The 24,626-nt window shown below is 41.2% G+C and overlaps 1 protein-coding gene across 1 annotated transcript in view; it reads left to right on the top strand.

The window, feature by feature from the left end:
- Nucleotides 1-22,488, top strand: part of irs2a (insulin receptor substrate 2a) — a 31,214-nt gene extending 8,726 nt beyond the window's left edge. Inside the window, exon 2 of the mRNA XM_052126597.1 lies at nt 19,952-22,488. Within this exon, the coding sequence (XP_051982557.1) occupies nt 19,952-19,956 (5 nt within the window). The 3' untranslated portion in view covers nt 19,957-22,488. The remainder of the gene's footprint in view (nt 1-19,951) is intronic.
- Nucleotides 22,489-24,626: the final 2,138 nt, after the last annotated feature.

The raw sequence follows: 24,626 nt of genomic DNA, 5'->3' as shown, positions 1-24,626 counted from the left end.
TTTTGAAAAATTTTAAGTCATTGAAATAAGGCCATATAACACATACTAAACATTTGTCCACAAGACTTTTGAGAACTGGATCTTGTAGCTTAGAATTTTTTGCATACAAAATTATTTGAAAACCATCCTGATCACTCATTCATACAAAACAATATACTAATTTAACTTTTGTAAGACAATTTTAGTGTTGAAATGTTATATGCGAGGAGGCGTGAATGATCATGAATATGGAGGTGATTTACACCTGAGAAGACAAAGAACCTCCCTGGGCCTATCAATGAGGAATGTGACAGAAAGAGAATGAATGTGAGGAGACTTAATGATCAAAATCAAGTTTTAAGTTAATAGAAGTAATCCGACTATATATTTTCTTTAAATAAAGACTTTACTTAATTATAGACCATTTAAAAGAAGTCTCTTCTGCTCACCAAAACTGCATTTATTTGATCCAAAATACAGTAAAAACAGTGACATTTTGAACTATTTTTACAATTTAAAAGAACAGTTTTCTATTTGAATATATTGTAAAATGCCATTTGTGATCAAAGCTGAATTTTCTTTCATTACTATAGACTTCAGTGTCACATGATCCTTCAGAAATCATTATAAGATGGTGATTTTCTAATATGGGCATATTTAAAGTGCATTTGACTCATTTACACCTGAACAGATATTTGCAAGCACAAGCTTTGTTGGTGATAATGATGTTGTTGATGATTATGAGGCAGCATAAAGACTAGATAACATATATTCTAAACATTCATATTATTTTTATACCATATTACATATCATATTTATATCATACAGCATACAATTTAAATACATGCTTTAGCTGAAACAGCATTTAAATGTAACTAAACTTGTTAATAGGACATATTTCAAATGTCAATACTCTGAATCCTGTCTGGCAAGTCTGGAAACGGTCCCACTAGTAAAATATGTACATGTTTATATAAAATAGCATGTCAACTAATGAAAACTAAGTGACTTACTTGTCCGAAATTGTATACTCGGCTGGATCAAGTCTCTCTTCAAAATACAAACGTTCATCGGAGTCCCGCTCTTCTTCTGAGGAAAATATTAACTCTTCCTTAATATCCTGGAGTTTCATCGCCTGTGTATCGTTACAAACGCGCAGAAAAATGAATGAATTGTGTTTAAATCAAACCTCACTGTCAGGGGCGTGTACATTTGCATTGATCACATCAATACATTAGCATGTGAATGGCGCGCTCTGCTGGTGTTAGTGATCACATTAGCTGTAATGTGATCCAAAATGTGATCCAAGATGGCGGCGCGGTAGCACGCAGCGGCCACTCCGGATCCACAATGGTGCTATTTTTGTTAAAAAAGCCCGACTTTTGCAACACATGGACATTGGAGCAACCGGTGTTCATGTCTACCATCGCCAGACACTACTGAAATATAAGACTCATGCAAAAACCAAGCTGCATGATGACCTGCAGGAGGCGCTACGCGTACTCGGCTTGCTGCGGAGACCAGGCCTCCAGCCCTCGGCGTCGCCTGATGCCGGTGGCCGGGGGAGAGGACGTCGTAAGCAGTGTGCGAGAAAGCGAAGCGCGAAAGAGGGCGGGGTCCATGCTAGGCCAAAAACAAACCCTAGCCGGCCGGCTCTCCCGTCTATCCTGCTCTCAAATGTTTGCTCCCTGGACAATAAACTGGACTATATCCGACTCCAGCAGGCTACGCAGCGTGAGTTTAGAGACTGCTGCATCTTTGTTTTCACGGAGACGTGGCTCAGCGACAGAGTTCCGGATGCCGCCATTCAGCTAGACGGGCTCGCCTCGTTTCGTGCCGACAGAAATACAGCTCTCTGCGGTAAGACTCGCGGTGGTGGCTTGTGTGTTTACATCAACATGGAATGGTGCAAGAACTCTATGCTAGTCTCTAGTTACTGTTCATCGCTGTTGGAGCTTGTGACTGTTAGATGCAGACCTTTTTATCTACCACGGGAATTCACCACTGTTTGCATAACCGGAGTTTACATTCCCCAAGCTAACGCTAAGGAAGCGCTCTGTGAACTGTATGGGGCTAAGAGCTGAACTGCAGAACGCTCACCCCGACGGACTGTTTATTGTCGCCGGAGATTTCAACCATGCAAATCTCAAGACAGTGCTCCCTAAATTCCATCAGTATGTGGACTTTGCAACGAGAGGGGCTGAACGGCTTGATCTTGTTTACACAAACATCCCAGGCGAGTACCGGGCAGAGCCCCGCCTCCACCTCGGCTACTCAGACCACATCTCTGTTATGTTAATTCCAGCATACAGACCGCTCGTCAGACGCACAAAACCGCTTCAGAAGCAGGTGAAAACCTGGCCAGCAGGAGCCATCTCTGCTCTTCAGGACTGTTTTGAGTGTACTGACTGGCACATGTTCAGGGAGGCTGCAACATATGGCGATTCTACCAACTTGGAGGAATACACAGCATCAGTGACCAACTACATCAGCAAGTGCATTGATGATGTCACTTTCTTCAAGACCATCACCATACGCTCCAACCAGAAGCCGTGGATGACTGCGGAGGTGCGCACGCTGCTGAGGTCCCGAGACTCCGCCTTCAGAGCAGGCGATAAGGCAGCCCTAAGAACAGCTAGGGCCAAACTGTCACGGGCAATCAGAGAGGCAAAGCGCCACACGCCCAGAGAATCCACAGTCACTTCCAGGACAGCGGTGACACGCGGCGCATGTGGCAGGGCATCCAGGCCATCACCAACTACAGGACAACATCAGTTGCCTGTGACAAAGATGCCTCCCTTCCAGATGCGCTGAACGACTTCTACGCTCGGTTTGAAGTGCAGAACGACGTGATGGCGAGGAAGTCCACCCCTCCTCCCAACGACCAGGTGCTCTGTCTTACCACGGCAGATGTGAGGAAAACTCTACGTAGAGTCAACCCACGGAAGGCTGCTGGACCAGACAACATTCCTGGCAGAGTGCTCAGAGGATGTGCAGACCAGCTAGCAGATGTTCTTACCGACATTTTCAACATCTCTCTGAGCAGCGCCGTTGTTCCAACGTGCTTCAAGGCCACCACCATCATCCCCATGCCAAAGAAGTCTTCAGTGTCCTGCCTCAACGACTACCGTCCCGTCGCACTTACACCCATCATCATGAAGTGCTTCGAGAGGCTCGTCATGAGGCAGATTAAGACCCAGCTGCCCCCTCACTAGACCCACTGCAGTTTGCGTGATCGTTCAAACCGTTCAACGGACAATGCCATCACCACAACCCTCCATCTGGCCCTCACCCACCTAGACAATAAGGACTCATACGTTCGAATGCTGTTCATAGATTTCAGCTCAGCATTCAACACAATCATTCCCCAGCACCTGATTGGAAAGCTGAACCTGCTGGGCCTGGACACCTCCCTCTGCAACTGGATCCTGGACTTCCTGACTGGGAGACCTCAGTCAGTCCGGATCGGGAACAGCATCTCCACCACCACCACCACACTGAGCACTGGGGCCCCCCACGGCTGTGTGCTCAGTCCACTGCTGTTCACTCTGCTGACTCACGACTGTGCAGCAATGCACAGCTCGAACCACATCATCAAGTTCGCTGATGACACGACCGTGGTGGGTCTCATCAGCAGGAACGACGAGTCAGCATACAGAGAGGAGATGCAGCGGCTGACGAACTGGTGTCGAGCCAACAACCTGTCCCTGAATGTCGACAAAACAAAAGAGATGGTTGTTGACTTTAGGAGAGCACAAGGTGAACACACTCCGCTGAACATCGACGGCTCCTCTGTGGAGATCGTCAAAAGCACCAAATTCCTTGGTGTTCACTTGGCGGAGAACCTCACCTGGTCCCTCAACACCAGCTCTATCACCAAGAAAGCCCAGCAGTGTCTCTACTTTCTTCGAAGGCTGAGGAAAGCACATCTCCCAACCCCCATCCTCACTACATTCTATAGAGGGACTATTGAGAGCATCCTGAGCAGCTGCATCACTGCCTGGTTTGGGACTTGCACCGTTTCGGACCACAAAGCCCTGCAGAGGATAGTGAGGACAGCTGAGAAGATCATTGGGGTCTCTCTTCCCTCCATCAAAGACATTTACAAAAAACACTGTATCCGCAAAGCAACCAGCATTGTGGACGACCCCACACACCCCTCACACAAACTCTTTACCCTCCTCCCGTCTGGCAAGAGGTACCGAAGCATTCGGGCCCTCACGGCCAGACTGTGTAACAGCTTCTTCCCCCAAGCCATCAGACTCAATACTCAGAGACTGGTTTGACACACACGTGTCCTGAGTTGCACTTTAATTACTGTCACTTTATAACTGTCTGCTACCTCAGTAACTGCTATGTGCATAGAACATTATCTCATAGTATGTTATGTTTACATTTTTAGAAACTGTCATCCTTTTGCACTACTGAGTACTGGTCGGCGCTGCACTGTCTATTGTCCTGTTCATTGTCAGAAATTTGTTGTACTGTCCTGTACTTTTTGCACATGTTTGCACGTGCACTTTATATAGGTATATGTAGGTTTTTTTATATAGGTATTTTATTTCGTTGTGTTGTCTCATGTGGTCCTGTGTTGGTCCTTTGTTGTTTTTATGTAGCACCATGATCCTGGAGGAACGTTGTCTCGTTTTGCTGTGTACTGTACTAACTGTATATGGTTGAAACGACAATAAAAATCACTTGTAATGAGCTAAGCCAGTAAAAACTGTGCATCGCTTTGTTACATACAGATTACATTGCAGGAGAATATTTGTTTTAAATTTGAATAGTTTTATTTAAAAGTAGACATTTTAAGCTTTCTTTAGACATATGTTTCATGTTTGTGTGATAAGTATTTGGGGAGTTTCAGTTAATTTTTGTGACTTGTTTCAGAAATATGCTCATGAACACAGAGACAGCTGAAAGCTCACCCTTTTTATTTTCTTTATTTTACAAAAGCACAAGGTTTTGTTGTTATTGTGAGTGTACACAAATAAAAGAACACCCTTTATAGTCTCTAATGATGTCTTAAACTTATCTGTATGCCCCAAAATGACGTATTTTAAGTTGTTTCTGCTGTAATGATGAAAATATCCAGCAGGACGCGCCCGCACGTTCAGTCGACCTCGGAGGGTTAATACTGACTGCAGTCTCACAATCTCAATCTAAATACAGATGCAACAGCATGAGTATGAAAATAATGAGACTTCACAGTTCTCAAAATATTAAACTCAATGAAACAAACTGTACAGACTGTGCCTTGAATGTCGTATCATGCGATAAATCCCTCTTAAAGAGACAGTAACAATTTAGCCTTCGTTCTGAACATTGACATTCCAAGTAAATGAAAAGTACAAATGGTGTTATTTTTAGTTTTTTATTTCACTCTTACATTGTAAAATGCCAAGTTTTTGAATGGCATGTAAAATGTTAAAACAATCACTCAATCTCCATTGTTTCACTGGATCTGTTGCTATTTTAACAATCTAAAATACCAAGCACTGACCATTTTAAAGTGTGAGCCCGTGCATCTTGAGACTTATAAACAGTCACAGCTATACAGTGTTATTATGTGCCTAGATAGTCTTTCAAATAAACTTAGTTTACCCCAAAAATAAGTTTCTCTCATCATTTACTCACCCTCATTCCATCCCAGATGTGTGTTACTTACTTTCTTCTGCTGAACACAAATTAAGTTTTTAGAAGAATATCCCGTTGGTCCTTTCAATGCACTTGAATGGTAATCAGAACAGGTAATCACTCCAGTGGTTTAATCCATGCCTTCAGAAGTGATATGATAGGTGTGGGTGAGAAACAGATCAATATATTTATTTATTTATTTATTTATTTATTTATTTATTTATTGTTTTACTATAAATTGCCCTCCCTGCTCAGTAGGGGTGATATGCTTATGTAAATAACAAAAAAACAGAAAAATAACTCTTAAGAGAGAAGAGCGCTTATGAAAGTGAAAGTAGAGATTTATTGTAAAAAATGACTTAATTATTGATCTGTTTCTCACCACTTCTCATTTACTTACATATGTGTGTGTTTGTGTCTGTTTAAGTTTCATATAAAAAATATTATTTATATTGACAAACCAGTTCTCGCCTCCTCCTTTCCATTGACTACTTTACACTGGTGCCGAAAACCAGGAAGGAGGAGGGATACACAGTAGTAGAGTTCTCGCCACTACAGTCCACCCCAATGGAGCAGTCGCGGCCATCTGCCGTGGGGGCGAGGAGCCCGACCGCCTGGAAGAGGACGATGGCCGCTGACCGCGAAGGGAGAAGGGGCTCCTAACCGACCGCCTGGAGTGGGAGAACCGCTGCCAGGGGCGGGGGAGACCCCTTCTGTTCCCCGAGAACACGGTGGGGCGTTCAGTCCGCCAGGGGCTGGAGGTCTGCCTCCGATCTGCCCGGAGAGGTGCGGCTGTCGTCCGTTAGAGGGTGGAGGAGTGGCGGAGGAACAAGCTACGGCGTATCGGAGAACTGGCGAGTAAGTGTTTTTTTTAATCTCTCTCTCCTCTCTCTCTCTCACTGCCACTCCGCGTTGGCCTTTTCCCTGTTGTTTAAATTTTACAGTGTTTTTTTTTGCGGGGGGTACTACACTGTTACAGGAAGTAACAGTGTAGTACTCCCGCCCCTGCCTGAGAGAACGAGGGAGGAATGTGGGAGGGCGGGGCCGGGAATGTGATCATACACACCCGGTCCCTTATCAGGCTCATCAAGCCTCCGAGAGGGATAAAGGTCGACTGCGAAGGATTGTGCAGCAGAGAGAGATAGTTTACGGACATGTCCGTCATGTGTGTGTTTTTGTCTGTTTAAGTTTTATATTAAAAATATTATTTATATTGACAAGCCGGTTCTCGCCGCCTCCTTTCCATTGACTACTTTACACTGGTGCCGAAACCAGGAAGGAGGAGGGATACACAGTAGTAGAGTTCTCGCCACTACAGTCCACCCCAATGGAGCAGTCGCGGCCATCTGCCGTGGGGGCGAGGAGCCCGACCGCCTGGAAGAGGACGACGGCCGCTGACCGCGAAGGGAGAAGGGGCTCCTAACCGACCGCCTGGAGTGGGAGAACCGCTGCCAGGGGCGGGGAGACCCTTCTGTTCCCCGAGAACACGGTGGGGCGTTCAGTCCGCCAGGGGCTGGAGGTCTGCCTCCGATCTGCCCGGAGAGGTGCGGCTGTCGTCCGTTAGAGGGTGGAGGAGTGGCGGAGGAACAAGCTACGGCGTATCGGAGAACTGGCGAGTAAGTGTTTTTTAATCTCTCTCTCTCTCTCTCTCTCACTGCCACTCGCGTTGGCCTTTTCCCTGTCGTTTAAATTTTACAGTGTTTTTTTTGGGGGTACTACACTGTTACAGGAAGTAACAGTGTAGTACCCCACCCCTGCCTGAGAGAACGAGGGAGGAATGTGGCAGGGCGAGGGCGGGGCGGGAATGTGATCATACACACCGGTCCCTTATCAGGCTCATCAAGCCTCCGAGAGGGATAAAGGTCGACTCGCGAAGGATTGTGCAGCAGAGAGAGATAGTTTACTGGACATGTCCGTCATGTGTGTGTTTTTGTCTGTTTAAGTTTTATATTAAAAATATTATTTATATTGACAAGCCGGTTCTCGCCGCCTCCTTTCCATTGACTACTTTACACTGGTGCCGAAACCGGGAAGGAGGAGAACTCTACTACGGTGTATCCATCCTCCTTCCCAGATTTCGGCACCAGTAGTCAATGTGGCAGGGCAGAGGGCGGGGCGGGAATGTGATCATACACACCCGATCCCTTAAACAGACACAAACACACATATGACGGACATGTCCGTAAACTATCTCTCTCGCACAATCCTCCACGAGTCGACCTTTATCCCTCTCGGAGGCTTGATGAGCCTGATAAGGGACCGGGTGTGTATGATCACATTCCCGGCCCCGCCCTCCGCCCTGCCACAAATGTTTATGCATGGTTTTTGAAAAAAACTAAAATTTTAAGTCATTGAAATAAGGCCATATAACACATACTAAACATTTGTCCACAAGACTTTTGAGAACTGGATCTTGTAGCTTAGAATTTTTTGCATACAAAATTATTTGAAAACCATCCTGATCACTCATTCATACAAAACAATATACTAATTTAACTTTTGTAAGACAATTTTAGTGTTGAAATGTTATATGCGAGGAGGCGTGAATGATCATGAATATGGAGGTGATTTACACCTGAGAAGACAAAGAACCTCCCTGGGCCTATCAATGAGGAATGTGACAGAAAGAGAATGAATGTGAGGAGACTTAATGATCAAAATCAAGTTTTAAGTTAATAGAAGTAATCCGACTATATATTTTCTTTAAATAAAGACTTTACTTAATTATAGACCATTTAAAAGAAGTCTCTTCTGCTCACCAAAACTGCATTTATTTGATCCAAAATACAGTAAAAACAGTGACATTTTGAACTATTTTTACAATTTAAAAGAACAGTTTTCTATTTGAATATATTGTAAAATGCCATTTGTGATCAAAGCTGAATTTTCTTTCATTACTATAGACTTCAGTGTCACATGATCCTTCAGAAATCATTATAAGATGGTGATTTTCTAATATGGGCATATTTAAAGTGCATTTGACTCATTTACACCTGAACAGATATTTGCAAGCACAAGCTTTGTTGGTGATAATGATGTTGTTGATGATTATGAGGCAGCATAAAGACTAGATAACATATATTCTAAACATTCATATTATTTTTATACCATATTACATATCATATTTATATCATACAGCATACAATTTAAATACATGCTTTAGCTGAAACAGCATTTAAATGTAACTAAACTTGTTAATAGGACATATTTCAAATGTCAATACTCTGAATCCTGTCTGGCAAGTCTGGAAACGGTCCCACTAGTAAAATATGTACATGTTTATATAAAATAGCATGTCAACTAATGAAAACTAAGTGACTTACTTGTCCGAAATTGTATACTCGGCTGGATCAAGTCTCTCTTCAAAATACAAACGTTCATCGGAGTCCCGCTCTTCTTCTGAGGAAAATATTAACTCTTCCTTAATATCCTGGAGTTTCATCGCCTGTGTATCGTTACAAACGCGCAGAAAAATGAATGAATTGTGTTTAAATCAAACCTCACTGTCAGGGGCGTGTACATTTGCATTGATCACATCAATACATTAGCATGTGAATGGCGCGCTCTGCTGGTGTTAGTGATCACATTAGCTGTAATGTGATCCAAAATGTGATCCAAGATGGCGCGCGGTAGCACGCAGCGGCCACTCCGGATCCACAATGGTGCTATTTTTGTTAAAAAGCCCGACTTTTGCAACACATGGACATTGGAGCAACCGGTGTTCATGTCTACCATCGCCAGACACTACTGAAATATAAGACTCATGCAAAAACCAAGCTGCATGATGACCTGCAGGAGGCGCTACGCGTACTCGGCTTGCTGCGGAGACCAGGCCTCCAGCCCTCGGCGTCGCCTGATGCCGGTGGCCGGGGAGAGGACGTCGTAAGCAGTGTGCGAGAAAGCGGAAGCGCGAAAGAGGGCGGGGTCCATGCTAGGCCAAAAACAAACCCTAGCCGGCCGGCTCTCCCGTCTATCCTGCTCTCAAATGTTTGCTCCCTGGACAATAAACTGGACTATATCCGACTCCAGCAGGCTACGCAGCGTGAGTTTAGAGACTGCTGCATCTTTGTTTTCACGGAGACGTGGCTCAGCGACAGAGTTCCGGATGCCGCCATTCAGCTAGACGGGCTCGCCTCGTTTCGTGCCGACAGAAATACAGCTCTCTGCGGTAAGACTCGCGGTGGTGGCTTGTGTGTTTACATCAACATGGAATGGTGCAAGAACTCTATGCTAGTCTCTAGTTACTGTTCATCGCTGTTGGAGCTTGTGACTGTTAGATGCAGACCTTTTATCTACCACGGGAATTCACCACTGTTTGCATAACCGGAGTTTACATTCCCCCCAGCGCTAACGCTAAGGAAGCGCTCTGTGAACTGTATGGGGCTAAGAGCGAACTGCAGAACGCTCACCCCGACGGACTGTTTATTGTCGCCGGAGATTTCAACCATGCAAATCTCAAGACAGTGCTCCCTAAATTCCATCAGTATGTGGACTTTGCAACGAGAGGGGCGAACGCGCTTGATCTTGTTTACACAAACATCCCAGGCGAGTACCGGGCAGAGCCCCGCCTCCACCTCGGCTACTCAGACCACATCTCTGTTATGTTAATTCCAGCATACAGACCGCTCGTCAGACGCACAAAACCGCTTCAGAAGCAGGTGAAAACCTGGCCAGCAGGAGCCATCTCTGCTCTTCAGGACTGTTTTGAGTGTACTGACTGGCACATGTTCAGGGAGGCTGCAACATATGGCGATTCTACCAACTTGGAGGAATACACAGCATCAGTGACCAACTACATCAGCAAGTGCATTGATGATGTCACTTTCTTCAAGACCATCACCATACGCTCCAACCAGAAGCCGTGGATGACTGCGGAGGTGCGCACGCTGCTGAGGTCCCGAGACTCCGCCTTCAGAGCAGGCGATAAGGCAGCCCTAAGAACAGCTAGGGCCAAACTGTCACGGGCAATCAGAGAGGCAAAGCGCGCACACGCCCAGAGAATCCACAGTCACTTCCAGGACAGCGGTGACACGCGGCGCATGTGGCAGGGCATCCAGGCCATCACCAACTACAGGACAACATCAGTTGCCTGTGACAAAGATGCCTCCCTTCCAGATGCGCTGAACGACTTCTACGCTCGGTTTGAAGTGCAGAACGACGTGATGGCGAGGAAGTCCACCCCTCCTCCCAACGACCAGGTGCTCTGTCTTACCACGGCAGATGTGAGGAAAACTCTACGTAGAGTCAACCCACGGAAGGCTGCTGGACCAGACAACATTCCTGGCAGAGTGCTCAGAGGATGTGCAGACCAGCTAGCAGATGTTCTTACCGACATTTTCAACATCTCTCTGAGCAGCGCCGTTGTTCCAACGTGCTTCAAGGCCACCACCATCATCCCCATGCCAAAGAAGTCTTCAGTGTCCTGCCTCAACGACTACCGTCCCGTCGCACTTACACCCATCATCATGAAGTGCTTCGAGAGGCTCGTCATGAGGCAGATTAAGACCCAGCTGCCCCCCTCACTAGACCCACTGCAGTTTGCGTATCGTTCAAACCGTTCAACGGACAATGCCATCACCACAACCCTCCATCTGGCCCTCACCCACCTAGACAATAAGGACTCATACGTTCGAATGCTGTTCATAGATTTCAGCTCAGCATTCAACACAATCATTCCCCAGCACCTGATTGGAAAGCTGAACCTGCTGGGCCTGGACACCTCCCTCTGCAACTGGATCCTGGACTTCCTGACTGGGAGACCTCAGTCAGTCCGGATCGGGAACAGCATCTCCACCACCACCACCACACTGAGCACTGGGGCCCCCCACGGCTGTGTGCTCAGTCCACTGCTGTTCACTCTGCTGACTCACGACTGTGCAGCAATGCACAGCTCGAACCACATCATCAAGTTCGCTGATGACACGACCGTGGTGGGTCTCATCAGCAAGAACGACGAGTCAGCATACAGAGAGGAGATGCAGCGGCTGACGAACTGGTGTCGAGCCAACAACCTGTCCCTGAATGTCGACAAAACAAAAGAGATGGTTGTTGACTTTAGGAGAGCACAAGGTGAACACACTCCGCTGAACATCGACGGCTCCTCTGTGGAGATCGTCAAAAGCACCAAATTCCTTGGTGTTCACTTGGCGGAGAACCTCACCTGGTCCCTCAACACCAGCTCTATCACCAAGAAAGCCCAGCAGTGTCTCTACTTTCTTCGAAGGCTGAGGAAAGCACATCTCCCAACCCCCATCCTCACTACATTCTATAGAGGGACTATTGAGAGCATCCTGAGCAGCTGCATCACTGCCTGGTTTGGGACTTGCACCGTTTCGGACCGCAAAGCCCTGCAGAGGATAGTGAGGACAGCTGAGAAGATCATTGGGGTCTCTCTTCCCTCCATCAAAGACATTTACAAAAAACACTGTATCCATAAAGCAACCAGCATTGTGGACGACCCCACACACCCCTCACACAAACTCTTTACCCTCCTCCCGTCTGGCAAGAGGTACCGAAGCATTCGGGCCCTCACGGCCAGACTGTGTAACAACTTCTTCCCCAAGCCATCAGACTCAATACTCAGAGACTGGTTTGACACACACGTGTCCTGAGTTGCACTTTAATTACTGTCACTTTATAACTGTCTGCTACCTCAGTAACTGCTATGTGCATAGAACATTATCTCATAGTATGTTATGTTTACATTTTTAGAAACTGTCATCCTTTTGCACTACTGAGTACTGGTCGGCGCTGCACTGTCTATTGTCCTGTTCATTGTCAGAAATTTGTTGTACTGTCCTGTACTTTTTGCACATGTTTGCACGTGCACTTTATATAGGTATATGTAGGTTTTTTTATATAGGTATTTTATTTCGTTGTGTTGTCTCATGTGGTCCTGTGTTGGTCCTTTGTTGTTTTTATGTAGCACCATGATCCTGGAGGAACGTTGTCTCGTTTTGCTGTGTACTGTACTAACTGTATATGGTTGAAACGACAATAAAAATCACTTGTAATGAGCTAAGCCAGTAAAAACTGTGCATCGCTTTGTTACATACAGATTACATTGCAGGAGAATATTTGTTTTAAATTTGAATAGTTTTATTTAAAAGTAGACATTTTAAGCTTTCTTTAGACATATGTTTCATGTTTGTGTGATAAGTATTTGGGGAGTTTCAGTTAATTTTTGTGACTTGTTTCAGAAATATGCTCATGAACACAGAGACAGCTGAAAGCTCACCCTTTTTATTTTCTTTATTTTACAAAAGCACAAGGTTTTGTTGTTATTGTGAGTGTACACAAATAAAAGAACACCCTTTATAGTCTCTAATGATGTCTTAAACTTATCTGTATGCCCCAAAATGACGTATTTTAAGTTGTTTCTGCTGTAATGATGAAAATATCCAGCAGGACGCGCCGGCACGTTCGTCGACCTCGGAGGGTTAATACTGACTGCAGTCTCACAATCTCAATCTAAATACAGATGCAACAGCATGAGTATGAAAATAATGAGACTTCACAGTTCTCAAAATATTAAACTCAATGAAACAAACTGTACAGACTGTGCCTTGAATGTCGTATCATGCGATAAATCCCTCTTAAAGAGACAGTAACAATTTAGCCTTCGTTCTGAACATTGACATTCCAAGTAAATGAAAAGTACAAATGGTGTTATTTTTAGTTTTTTATTTCACTCTTACATTGTAAAATGCCAAGTTTTTGAATGGCATGTAAAATGTTAAAACAATCACTCAATCTCCATTGTTTCACTGGATCTGTTGCTATTTTAACAATCTAAAATACCAAGCACTGACCATTTTAAAGTGTGAGCCCGTGCATCTTGAGACTTATAAACAGTCACAGCTATACAGTGTTATTATGTGCCTAGATAGTCTTTCAAATAAACTTAGTTTACCCCAAAAATAAGTTTCTCTCATCATTTACTCACCCTCATTCCATCCCAGATGTGTGTTACTTACTTTCTTCTGCTGAACACAAATTAAGTTTTTAGAAGAATATCCCGTTGGTCCTTTCAATGCACTTGAATGGTAATCAGAACAGGTAATCACTCCAGTGGTTTAATCCATGCCTTCAGAAGTGATATGATAGGTGTGGGTGAGAAACAGATCAATATATATATATTTATTTATTTATTTATTTATTTATTTATTTATTGTTTTACTATAAATTGCCCTCCCTGCTCAGTAGGGGTGATATGCTTATGTAAATAACAAAAAAACAGAAAAATAACTCTTAAGAGAGAAGAGCGCTTATGAAAGTGAAAGTAGAGATTTATTGTAAAAAATGACTTAATTATTGATCTGTTTCTCACCACTTCTCATTTACTTACATTGAATAGACCAACAGAGCTGAATATTCTTCTAAACATCTTCATTCAATTTCTGCAGAAGAAAGTCATACACATCTGGGACTGCATGAGGGTGAGGAAATGATCAAGTATCCCTTTAACATTCACTTATTTTTACAATGTATAAAATGAAGTCTTATTCTTATAACCATACGTTCACACCAGAGGCGGCGAGAGTGTCAAATCGACCGGAAGTCATTCATTTTCAATGACAGCCAGCGTCTCTCGGCGGCGAGAAGTCTTGGGCGGCGTGGGTGTCAGATGGAAGTTCAAGTGCAGTCAACATTATAGTAATGAGCTGTGATGCGGTTCGGCGGCAACCTATTGGAATATAGAAGTGCTCTGCTCTAGTGAAGTCTAGAGAACATAACCGTGTAAACTTTGGTTCCCACCAAACATTCGTTCCGAAGATAAAATGGAGGAGAAACTAATTATTGCCGTGACGGGTTTCCCTGTAATATATGACCAAGACCACAGTTATTATTACAAATGTATTTTATTTTGATAACAAACAACTATAATTTTAATTACTTTCTGCCTTCGATCGATTTTCTTATTTTCACATTTTAAAGAGTTCATGAGGATATACGCTACTTGTGATAGGTCTGCAAAAAGTAAATGGTCGACATGTCTGGATGTTTAAATTGCGGCCCCTTTAAATATAGTTCACAAAACAAAGCATTCTGAACAAACGTTGCCGCCTATTTCAACTACGTCAGAGCGTCCACGAGCGTCCTCGAGCGTCGAAGGCAGGGCGAATTTTGACGCTCTCGCCGCTTCTGGTGTAAATGTACAGTAAGACTTATAAGAAAATCTTAGTGAATGCCGTATGTGGAATAATGACATTGAGAGCTTAAATAATTTTCAAGTAATTGCATATATCATATTTTTGAAGTGATCTTGTTATCATCGAGTTCCAGTCTTGGTTCAAGGTTCGGCCTTTCTCAAGCCAACATCAAAGTTTGTCTTGACAAACTTTTTTTTCTAGTTTGCATAGAAGTACTATGCAAAGAATGGCTCACTTTCGCCCATAGCGGGCGATACAGGCCACGCCCAAAAGTCCCATTTTCAAAATAATTCTTTTCCACCCCATTTGTCCAATTCTTCTGAAACTTGGTGTACATTTCTAATTTCTCATGGGGAACAAAAAGCCTCAAGGACCCATAATTTCCACCATGATAGACTTTCCTGTTCAGTGAAAATTTGGGAGAACCTACTCTAAGGTTTGGAGGGGAGGCTGTCCCCTCCAACCTACTGGCATCTTTCCAGTAGCCCTATAGGGTCTTCAGAGAACCCCCTTCGAGCCGCTTTATTCAGTTGAGCTCAAGGCCCTCTCTTCAAAGACGGCCCTCCTGATAGTACTAGCATCCATCAAGAGGGTTGGGGATCTGCAAGCGTTCTCTGTCAGCGACACTTGCCTGGAGTTCGTTCCGGCAGATACTCATGTTATCCTAAGACAGCGACCGGGCTACATGCCCCCCTCCTTCAGGGACCAGGTCGTGAATCTGCAAGCAAGCTGCCCTGGGAGGAGGCAGACCCAGCCTTCGTTGCTGTGTCCGGTACATGCTTTGCATATCTATTTGGACCACACGCAGAGCTCTAGATGTTTTGAGCGGATCTTGTCTGCTTTGGCAGACAGCGGAAAGGGAACGCTGTCTCCAAACTGAGGCTGCATGCTGTGACGTCGACGTCATTTCCTTGGCTTTCCAGACCCAGGCCGTACCCGCCCCCTTGCGGGTTCGAGCACACTCGATGAGAAGTGTGGCATCCTCGTGGGCACTGGCCAAAGCCACCTCCCTAGCAGACATCTGCAGAGCAGTGGGCTGGGCATCACCCAATACCTAAAGGTGAGTTTCTGTAATGGGTTGAGTCGGTCTCGTAACGTGCTTTGTCAGGTCCGAGCACATAAAACTCTGTAACGCGGAAACAACTGGCTGGGTGTTCCGCTTGTACCTAGTGCCCTTCACCAAAGTGATCCAGTGCGCTCTTTCTCCCAGGTTATGGACTAAGCTCGCCTGTGAATTCAGTGGAGGAATTTGCGACCAGGCCCACTACGAATCTCAAGTGCACTGGGTTAGGGCTCTACAGGCCTAATTTCCTTTTCAGGCAACTCCCTGTGATGTATTTTCCACGGTACGGTCCCCCTGTTGTAGGACCTACCACTGCGCCACTTCCACATCTATTTGATGTATTGGCCACATGTTACCTCCCACCAGCCTGAACAGGATGTGGTTTCCGCAGAGTTTTACCCCTGAAAGAATAGGAACGGAAAAGAATGCCTTCCCTGGTGCGTTTCATAGCGTTAAGATAGCCACAGCTGCTTTATGATCTATGACGAGAAACATAGAGAGATAAATGGCAGCGGCTGGCTGGCTTGCTCCCATGATAGTCATGTCGCCTGTTCCCCCCTCCTCACCTAAGAACTGTATATGATACTTTTTTGGGACGTTGGGGAGGGACCCCTTTTGTCACTACAATCAACGCAATCTAGAGTGAGTGACAGAAGGGGAATGTCATGGACATCATCCCTGATGGAGGGAACGAGATGTTGAGTCCCTCTTGCCACGACACTAGACCTACCACTGTAAGCGGCCAAACCTTACTCCCAGCTCCTCGGTGCAAAACCTGACTGACAGAGGCACGTCCACTTCCCTTTATACCCGTATGTCCGGGGGCGGGACATGCAAATTCTGTCAGCCTACTTCTCATTGGCCTTTTCTCAAGTTCAGGAGGTCAGGGAATGGAGGTTACAACAGTAACCATGACGTTTTCAGTTAGGATACATTTGCACTTTTTAAAAGCATGAAATGGTACAAATCATATTATTGGCTGCATGTGAAGATGTTTGAATAACAGAATAATTCATACACACAAACACACAGTTTTCATGTGGCTTTAGTAAGTGGGCTGTCTGTGCATTTTCTGAAAATTTGGTTACTATTGTATTACTCTTTCTTTCCAAAACTAGGCCATTTCTCTCTCTCTCTCTCTCTCTCTCTCTCTCTCTCTCTCTCTCCCTCTCTCGCTTCCCGATGTCTGTTTCATCTTCATCCATACATATTTTGTAGTTTGTAGTTGTTACTTTTATCCTCAGTATTTACTTTAAAGGGATCATTCAGATTTGTTTACAACTTACTCCACTACTTATTTACTGCAGTCAATTACGGAATAGTTTTATTTTTCTGTTTGAAGTAAAATCAATATTCTTGCAATAGAAGCTTATCACTCTTCACCCCTCTTTCTGATTTCCTTTGCGTTTGGTTCATTTCCTTAAAGAAATGTTTCAGGTTCAATGTACGTAAAGCTCATTCGAAAGCATTTGTGGCATAATGTTGATTACCACAAAAAATTATCTTGAGTCATCCGTCCTTTTCCTTAAAAAAAAGCAAACATCGAAGTGAGACGCTTACAATGGAAGTGAATGGAACCAATTTTCAGGCTGTTTAAAGGCAGAAATGTGAAACTTATAATTTTGTAAAAGCACTTACGTTAATTCTTCTGTTAAAACTCATGTATTATTTGAGCTGTAAAGTTGTTTAAATCGTAAAAATAATTTTTACAGCCATTTTAGGGTTGTAGGGTTGATTGACATTACATCAGCATGGCAACGAAATTGTAAAATTGGCTATAATTTTACACATAAAAGGTTTGTGTTGTGATTTTTATCACACTAAAATCATGTTAACACACATTGTTTAGGTCTTGTGACTATAATTTTGAAATAGTTAGTATTTTAACGGTTATGGATTGGCCCCATTCACTTCCTTTGTAAGTGCTTTACTGTAACCAGGATGTTTGCTAAATTATTTTAGTGGTAATTAATATTATTTCACGAATGCTGTTGATTTAGCTTAACTTTTATTGAACCCAGAATATTCCTGAGAATTAAGCAACAAAAAATATTATCTCAAGCATTTCTCGTTGATCTACACCTCTTCAGATCCTTGCTGGCTAAACTAGGCAAGAATTCTCCCTTTATCTTAAAGTTTCTTTCCCTAAATTTTCATTTAAATTCCTCACTATTATTCACTACCAAAACTCTACATTTTGCTTGAATGATGCGTCTCTGAAAAGGAAATCAGCTTAAGAAATGAAATCATGGGTTTGAGTTAATTAAATCTCTATATGCAGTCACTGCTCTCTTCCTTATTAAATCCATTCTGTTTTGTCAGCGAGTTTTAGAATGTGAATGCACATTTCCTGAACCAGCTTGATGTGCCCCTTCAGGTTTAGGAGTCCCAAAACAAGATTTCAGCATAATTTATTACTGATGGATTTTGAGCCTGTACCTTGAAAATAAGGAGTTCTAATGAGTGATTTGCTTCAATTATAAATAAAAAAGTAGGATAATTTTCAGTACAGGTCAACCGATATATCAGTTTTGCAGATTAATCGGTGTTGATAGTGGCTTTTTGGAACTATCGGTTATCTGAAAAAATTAACCGATATCTCCATGTTCCCTTTGTGGCCAAACCCCTAATCTGATTAATATATAGGCTATTAAAAGCTTAATTTGGTTAATATTTACATATAGAGGATTGTAATGTAGCAAAGTCACTGTCACCATCACTTTTTATTAACCAATTCATGATTATTAATACAAAATACGAAGACACATATGAAGCACAGACATATTGGAACGTTTATTTTTATAACTTTTGTTGATTGTGGAGTTCGTGTTGATTTTGACTGACAGTGTCATTGGGAAAAGAAAAAAAAAGTATTTTATAATACCAGAATACTGGACAATTGACAATCAAACTCTGTTGATCTACTATTGATGAATGATTTTCTACTGATTATATATTTCTGCTCATACAGTACTTAGCCCATATGACATTTGTTTTTATACATTTTTATTGTAATACATTGTAGGTAAGAATGCATGTTTTGTTTGGAAGCACAGACCATTTGAAATAAGTCCCAAGTGTGTTTCGGGCTTGTTTATAGTTAAAAGTCCTGTTTTATCTTACATTTTTCAGGTTATGATTGGGATTTTACTTGCACAATAAACCTGCATCTGGGATTTTGCACATTTTGGCCTCTATGTATCCTCTATCACATTTATAACATTCAATAAATCAGTTTGAAAAACTATCAGCCTTTTTCACAACCTCGGTCGACCTCTAATTTTCAGACAGAATTTGCTTTGCTTCCTCCACTATCACTGGCTGCCAAGGTTATCACAGCATCTTAGCTAAAATTTTCATCTCCTCCTTTGTGAAATGAGAGATCACCTGAAGTGCTTTGCCATCATTTTACACTTCATTTGTCTGATTGTGTAATTAGTACTCTTTAGGATCACCCTGAACCCCCGATGACTTGCAGAAAACAGACATAGAGATTTACCCCATTCCTTTGGTCAATGACTATAATTCCAATAGGATTATAATGAAAATCCCTTTACAGACATGAGGTCTAAATTAATGTGAGGTCTAAATTAACAAAAGTGGGATGGCTGTTGAGAATGAAGTTTAGAAACTGTACAGTGTGAATTCAGCCAGTTTTACATTTTTGAGTAGTAGTTACACTTCATAAATTGACAATTTGTAAGAGCAGAGATCCCACAGTTATGGAAAACATGGAAATAATAAAATATAAAAAAATAAAAAAAATGTTTTCCAGGCCTGGAAATGTCATGGGAATTAATACATTCTTAATAGTCATGGAAATCATTTACCTTATACAGTAATGACAAACAATTAGAACAAGGTTACGGAAAATTCATGAAAATGAATTGCTAAAAAAGTGTGGGAACCCTGTAAAAGTATAACTACAAACTAGGGTAACTTTTAAGATGCTTTAATCTGGTTTGATTGAAGGGGTTTTACTAACAGTGCAGCTAAAAAACAAATGTTCCCCCTGAACTCCAACTGGTGTTTCCTGCTTGTGGTTTTAATTTGTATTCAAATTAACCATACAAATTGAGTCTCTAAATATATCTGCCTTTTTTCTTCCTCTTTCTTTCAGATTGAACAGGAAATAGAGGTTACTCCTTCTGGTACTGAGGGAAAGTGGAAGCTCGTCCAGTGACTAGGTGGACACCACAACGTCTGGACTATGCTGCTGTAAATTTACTGTGACCTTTGCACCTCATCCTAAAGCTGATCTTCAGAAGGCTGGGTTTTGATTATTCCAGTGTGGCCACTTTAATGTCTTTCACTTGCTTCTACCATCTGCTTATTTCAAGAACTGCAAAGCTGCTCTTTTGGTAACTAGAGTCACGAATCACATACAAGAGACTTTTTTTGTTTATTGTTGTTCACATCAACACTTGTTTTGGGTTTGTTTGAGATCAGATTAATGGTTGGATCATATCTTCCTATGAAAATCTCCATCTTTATTTACCTGATTATTTACCTCTATTACCCAATTGTACAAATAGATATGTATATTTGTGGAATTTAACTGATTTTAAATGGTAGTTACTTAAAATAAACGGCCACAAGTCCACCTTCACAAAAAGACTTGCATTCATGTACACACAATTTAGAAAAGATAAAGATTTCTGAAATGTATTATTTTTCCTCCAAATTTGAATGTTTTCACATGAAACTTTAATCTTTAATCCACCCAAAACACTTTTTTTTTTAATTTTCTGGGCCTAAACAAAGAAAAAATATCAAAATATACTATTTATATTGTATTCACTTGATTTTTTAAAGATATTTAGTTTATTAAATAGTTACATATTTTTATGAATGAAAGTATTGAAAAGTATTAAAAGTATCTAACTCCAATATGGTAATTGCACATAATGTTTAATAACTTCCCTCACAAGTACAGATTATATTTATGACCAAATATTGTCACTCTGTCATCTGACATTTCCCCAATTTACTTACGTTTTAGCCATTCCCTGTTTCTCTGCCTCAAGTAAGGAACTCGCATAATTGATTTTATTCAATAGTGTTATAGTATATGACAACAACACCTACTTCTTATTGGCTTACAGTTAACATGCTTACCAGTAAGTCAGACTGCGGATAAATCATGGGCACTCAGCAATTTGTAAGTTGCTGACTGTGTCTTTATCCACTCACATTGGCTCTGTGTTCATAATATTGACAGTGATGTCTCGTTCAAATAGATTGTAGCATGACAAATCTGAATGTAGTGCACAAAATACAATTATATGAGAGAGAACGGCATCGTGGGGCAGAAACAAATTAACGCCACAGGAGTCATTTTTTGTCATTTTCCTGAATGTTGTGAACTAAATACAAGGCTGGGATCTGCCAAGCATTTCATCCCATTTGACATCCCTCATCCAATGCAATATAATAGAGTGTCTTGCATATAAATAAGCAAATAAACAAAAATGCAAGACACAAACAATTGCATTAGTGAAACTTAATTCCCTTACCTGCAAAAATCTATTTCACAGATGTAGATGCGTTGATGGTATTGTCAGCCTTTAAAAAGAGTAACACATGACTCAATGCCACTTTATTAATAAGTAATTTCTTGAAGAAATGGTACTCAGCTACTAGATTCTGTCTTGCTTCTTAGGCAGCATTCATTCACCCCTTGGATATGCAATATTTACAAATCAAATTAATTTACAAAGTGGAACCAAATGTATAAGTTATATTAATATATTTGTCAAAAGATTTTACAGAGATATTGAATTTGCGCTGTTTGTACATTTCTTTTTGCTCTTTTATTTTTAAAGCTTATTTTGCATTATAAAACAAAAAGTATTTTTAACAGTGTTCTTGAAGATCCAGAGTAGAAGTATATAAATAAATCTATTGTTTTTACATATCAAAGGGTTAATATATTTTAAATGTTTGCAAAGTTTGATTGAAAAAGTATTCATCCATTGTACAAATGTCATATATTATGATTTTGATAGATAATTTAAAGCATTCTAGATTAATATTGCTTTTGTTCGTGTTGACAAAGCGTAGTCACATGCAATAATACAAAATAAATACCATTATTTAAGGAAAATACAATAGCTGTGTTATTGTTTTAATATTCCTTACATCCTTTAAGTAATTATCTACAAAAATTTGAATAAACCTGAAATGAAAATGACACAAAACCATAATTTCCACCTCTTTGCTGACACAGTGTCCCTTAGCTTGAGGGCAATAAAGGAAGGAACACAGTTCATTAATAAACAAGTCGAAAGATTACTTCCTGTTGAAAGAGCAGGACAGAGTGTTTCCCTGGCCATGCTATGATTCCCATGTTCTCATTGAGAGAACAAGAAGCTGCAGGATCACAATATTCCAGTCTGTGCTAAACAGTGAGGTCTAGTCCAGCTCCACGTGCCTCTTTTCCTCTGTTACTGTTAGCAGGAAGCTAATAGAGTTTGAAAGACATCCTTCATGCTTTCACTGTTGGACACACAGCTAGAAAGAATTATGCCCAGACAGCAATTACACGCATGACGATACAAACACAAAAAAAAAAATTCTAACATATGGTGCTGTTCAAAAGCATTGAAAATTTGGGATTCAAAATCGAATTCAAACCTGGAAGTAAACAAAGTTTAAGGAATTTGAAAAAATGTAAAACAAAGAAACATAACCTAAAACGAATAAGAAAAATCATATCTATATCAAGAAATATAACATCTACTGTATATTATATCTCTAGGAAATATTACTAGCTCACTAATCAAAAAGCAAATTTGTGACATTACCATGTTAAGTTCTTTGCACAAAAGATCAGATATCCTCATTTCCATTTAAGCACACGTGATGCTCTTTGGAACATTTTCAAAACTTTGGTAGTGTTTCCATCAAGCATGCGTTTAGCATGCTGACAATGACTAGCTAACATATCACCAAAAATGTTTAAATTGAGGTACTTTGACAAGTAAATTTTTGTTGGGTTTACTTGATTCAGTTAGGTTTCCTCTACTTGAAGTATTTCAATTGAAATAACACACTCATTTTAATTTAAGAAAACTCATTCCAAACATGTGGAACCACTGTCCATCATTGAATTAAGTTCAACCTAAGAGTTATTTTTTGAGTGTTATTATAATCACATTTCTCTATGATGCATAAACATTAAAGAGGTGAGACCTGTAGGTTGATACTGCAGAAAACAAAATGTGTTCTGACTCTGTCATGTTTGCACAGGTACACCAGACACCTGACAAACAAATGATCACACATTTGCACTCACTCAATGAAGCACAAGGGCATTAGGACCTGTTAGATCACAGTGACTGGAGGAAAGGTGCAAGGGCACCAAGCTATGCAATACTCCAAGTGAGTGTGTAGAGAACACACTGTGCTAGCACTGCTGTATCCTGTACCTCTGCCCCAGGGCCTGTTTCTGAAATACTGTACCTGCTCAAGACCTTCCACATTGAGACAAAATGAATATGAAAAGAGTTAAATGACAAAGTCATTTTAAAAAGGAAGTGTTGCTTAGAGAACAATGTGTTGAAGAGCTGGTTAAAGCTCAACACACTTGAGCTTTAACCAGCACAAATGTTGTATGCAATGACGAATGTAAATTTTTAGACAATAGTTTAAAGTATATATTGGCTACATCCCTTTCTCATGTGGTTACCAGAGCCATGTGCCACTGACAAAAATCAACTAAAAACAACCACCTCATCATAACAGAGTAAAAATTCCACATGAGACTCAAATCTGCAGACCTGTGATACATTTTCTTTTGATTGTGCCAATATTAAACTTTGAGTTTGTTAAAATGGAAAAAACAATTGCTGCTTATAACTTATGATCAATTCAATTGATCAATTGTCAGAACAGAGCCTTTTTTACCCAAAATGACAATAATCTGTATTTGTTTTAAATGCAGTTCAATGCAATACATGTCTCAAGAGTGCTTAAGTGCTGAAGAATTGTAGTAAATAAATTTTTAAAGAGCAGGCATTAATTTAATAATATAACAATTTCACTTTGGTGCAAAACTTTGGTGTAGTAGTTTTTTTATTTTATTTATTTATTTATTTTTATTATGTGGAAGTCTTGCGTCCTACATTTTGCTGTCATTGGGCATTGCAGATGATTTGAAGCAAATGGCTTTACTCTTGTTTAATTGTATGGCAAATTATCAGTATAATATCAGTAAACAAAAGCATATATAAACTACAATATGGATAAAATACATTTGAAATAACTGAAAAAATACAGTATTGGTTGTATATATTGAGCTTGACGATATGTTCTATAGAAAACGTATGTTGTGTAAGTTAAATGGCTGCCAAAACAACTATACAGATATTTTACTTACTAAATTTGGATGTAGATGTTGGAACATATGAACACTAGAGAGCACATTCACTTGATTTAGCAATGGGAGTGTCTCAAGGCTGTAAAACACTGCATTTTTTATTTTATTTTAGCCAATGCATCTGTCTGCCTACTGCTCAATGCCCCATGTACTTTTGTGAATTTCTTTGTATTATCAGTCATTTTTCACACAAAAAAACAAAAATTTGTTTTTGTATGTGAACAATTAAATAGACTTAACTGTGTGTTAGTGTAAGCATGTTTGTGCTATCATTTATATGCATAATGCCATCCATTCACAGACAAAATACTGTCCCACCCCATTTTACGACCCTATTGTTACCTAAGTAAATATTACATCACTCTGTCACTTACTAAAAACCAAAGAGAAAGCATATCTGCACATAATATCTGAC

Source organism: Xyrauchen texanus, chromosome 5 (assembly GCF_025860055.1).
Source record: "Xyrauchen texanus isolate HMW12.3.18 chromosome 5, RBS_HiC_50CHRs, whole genome shotgun sequence".
In the NCBI taxonomy this organism is placed as follows: Eukaryota; Metazoa; Chordata; class Actinopteri; order Cypriniformes; family Catostomidae; genus Xyrauchen; species Xyrauchen texanus.
Note: the sequence above shows the minus strand (reverse complement) of the source record. Positions and strands in the feature narration are given on the sequence as shown.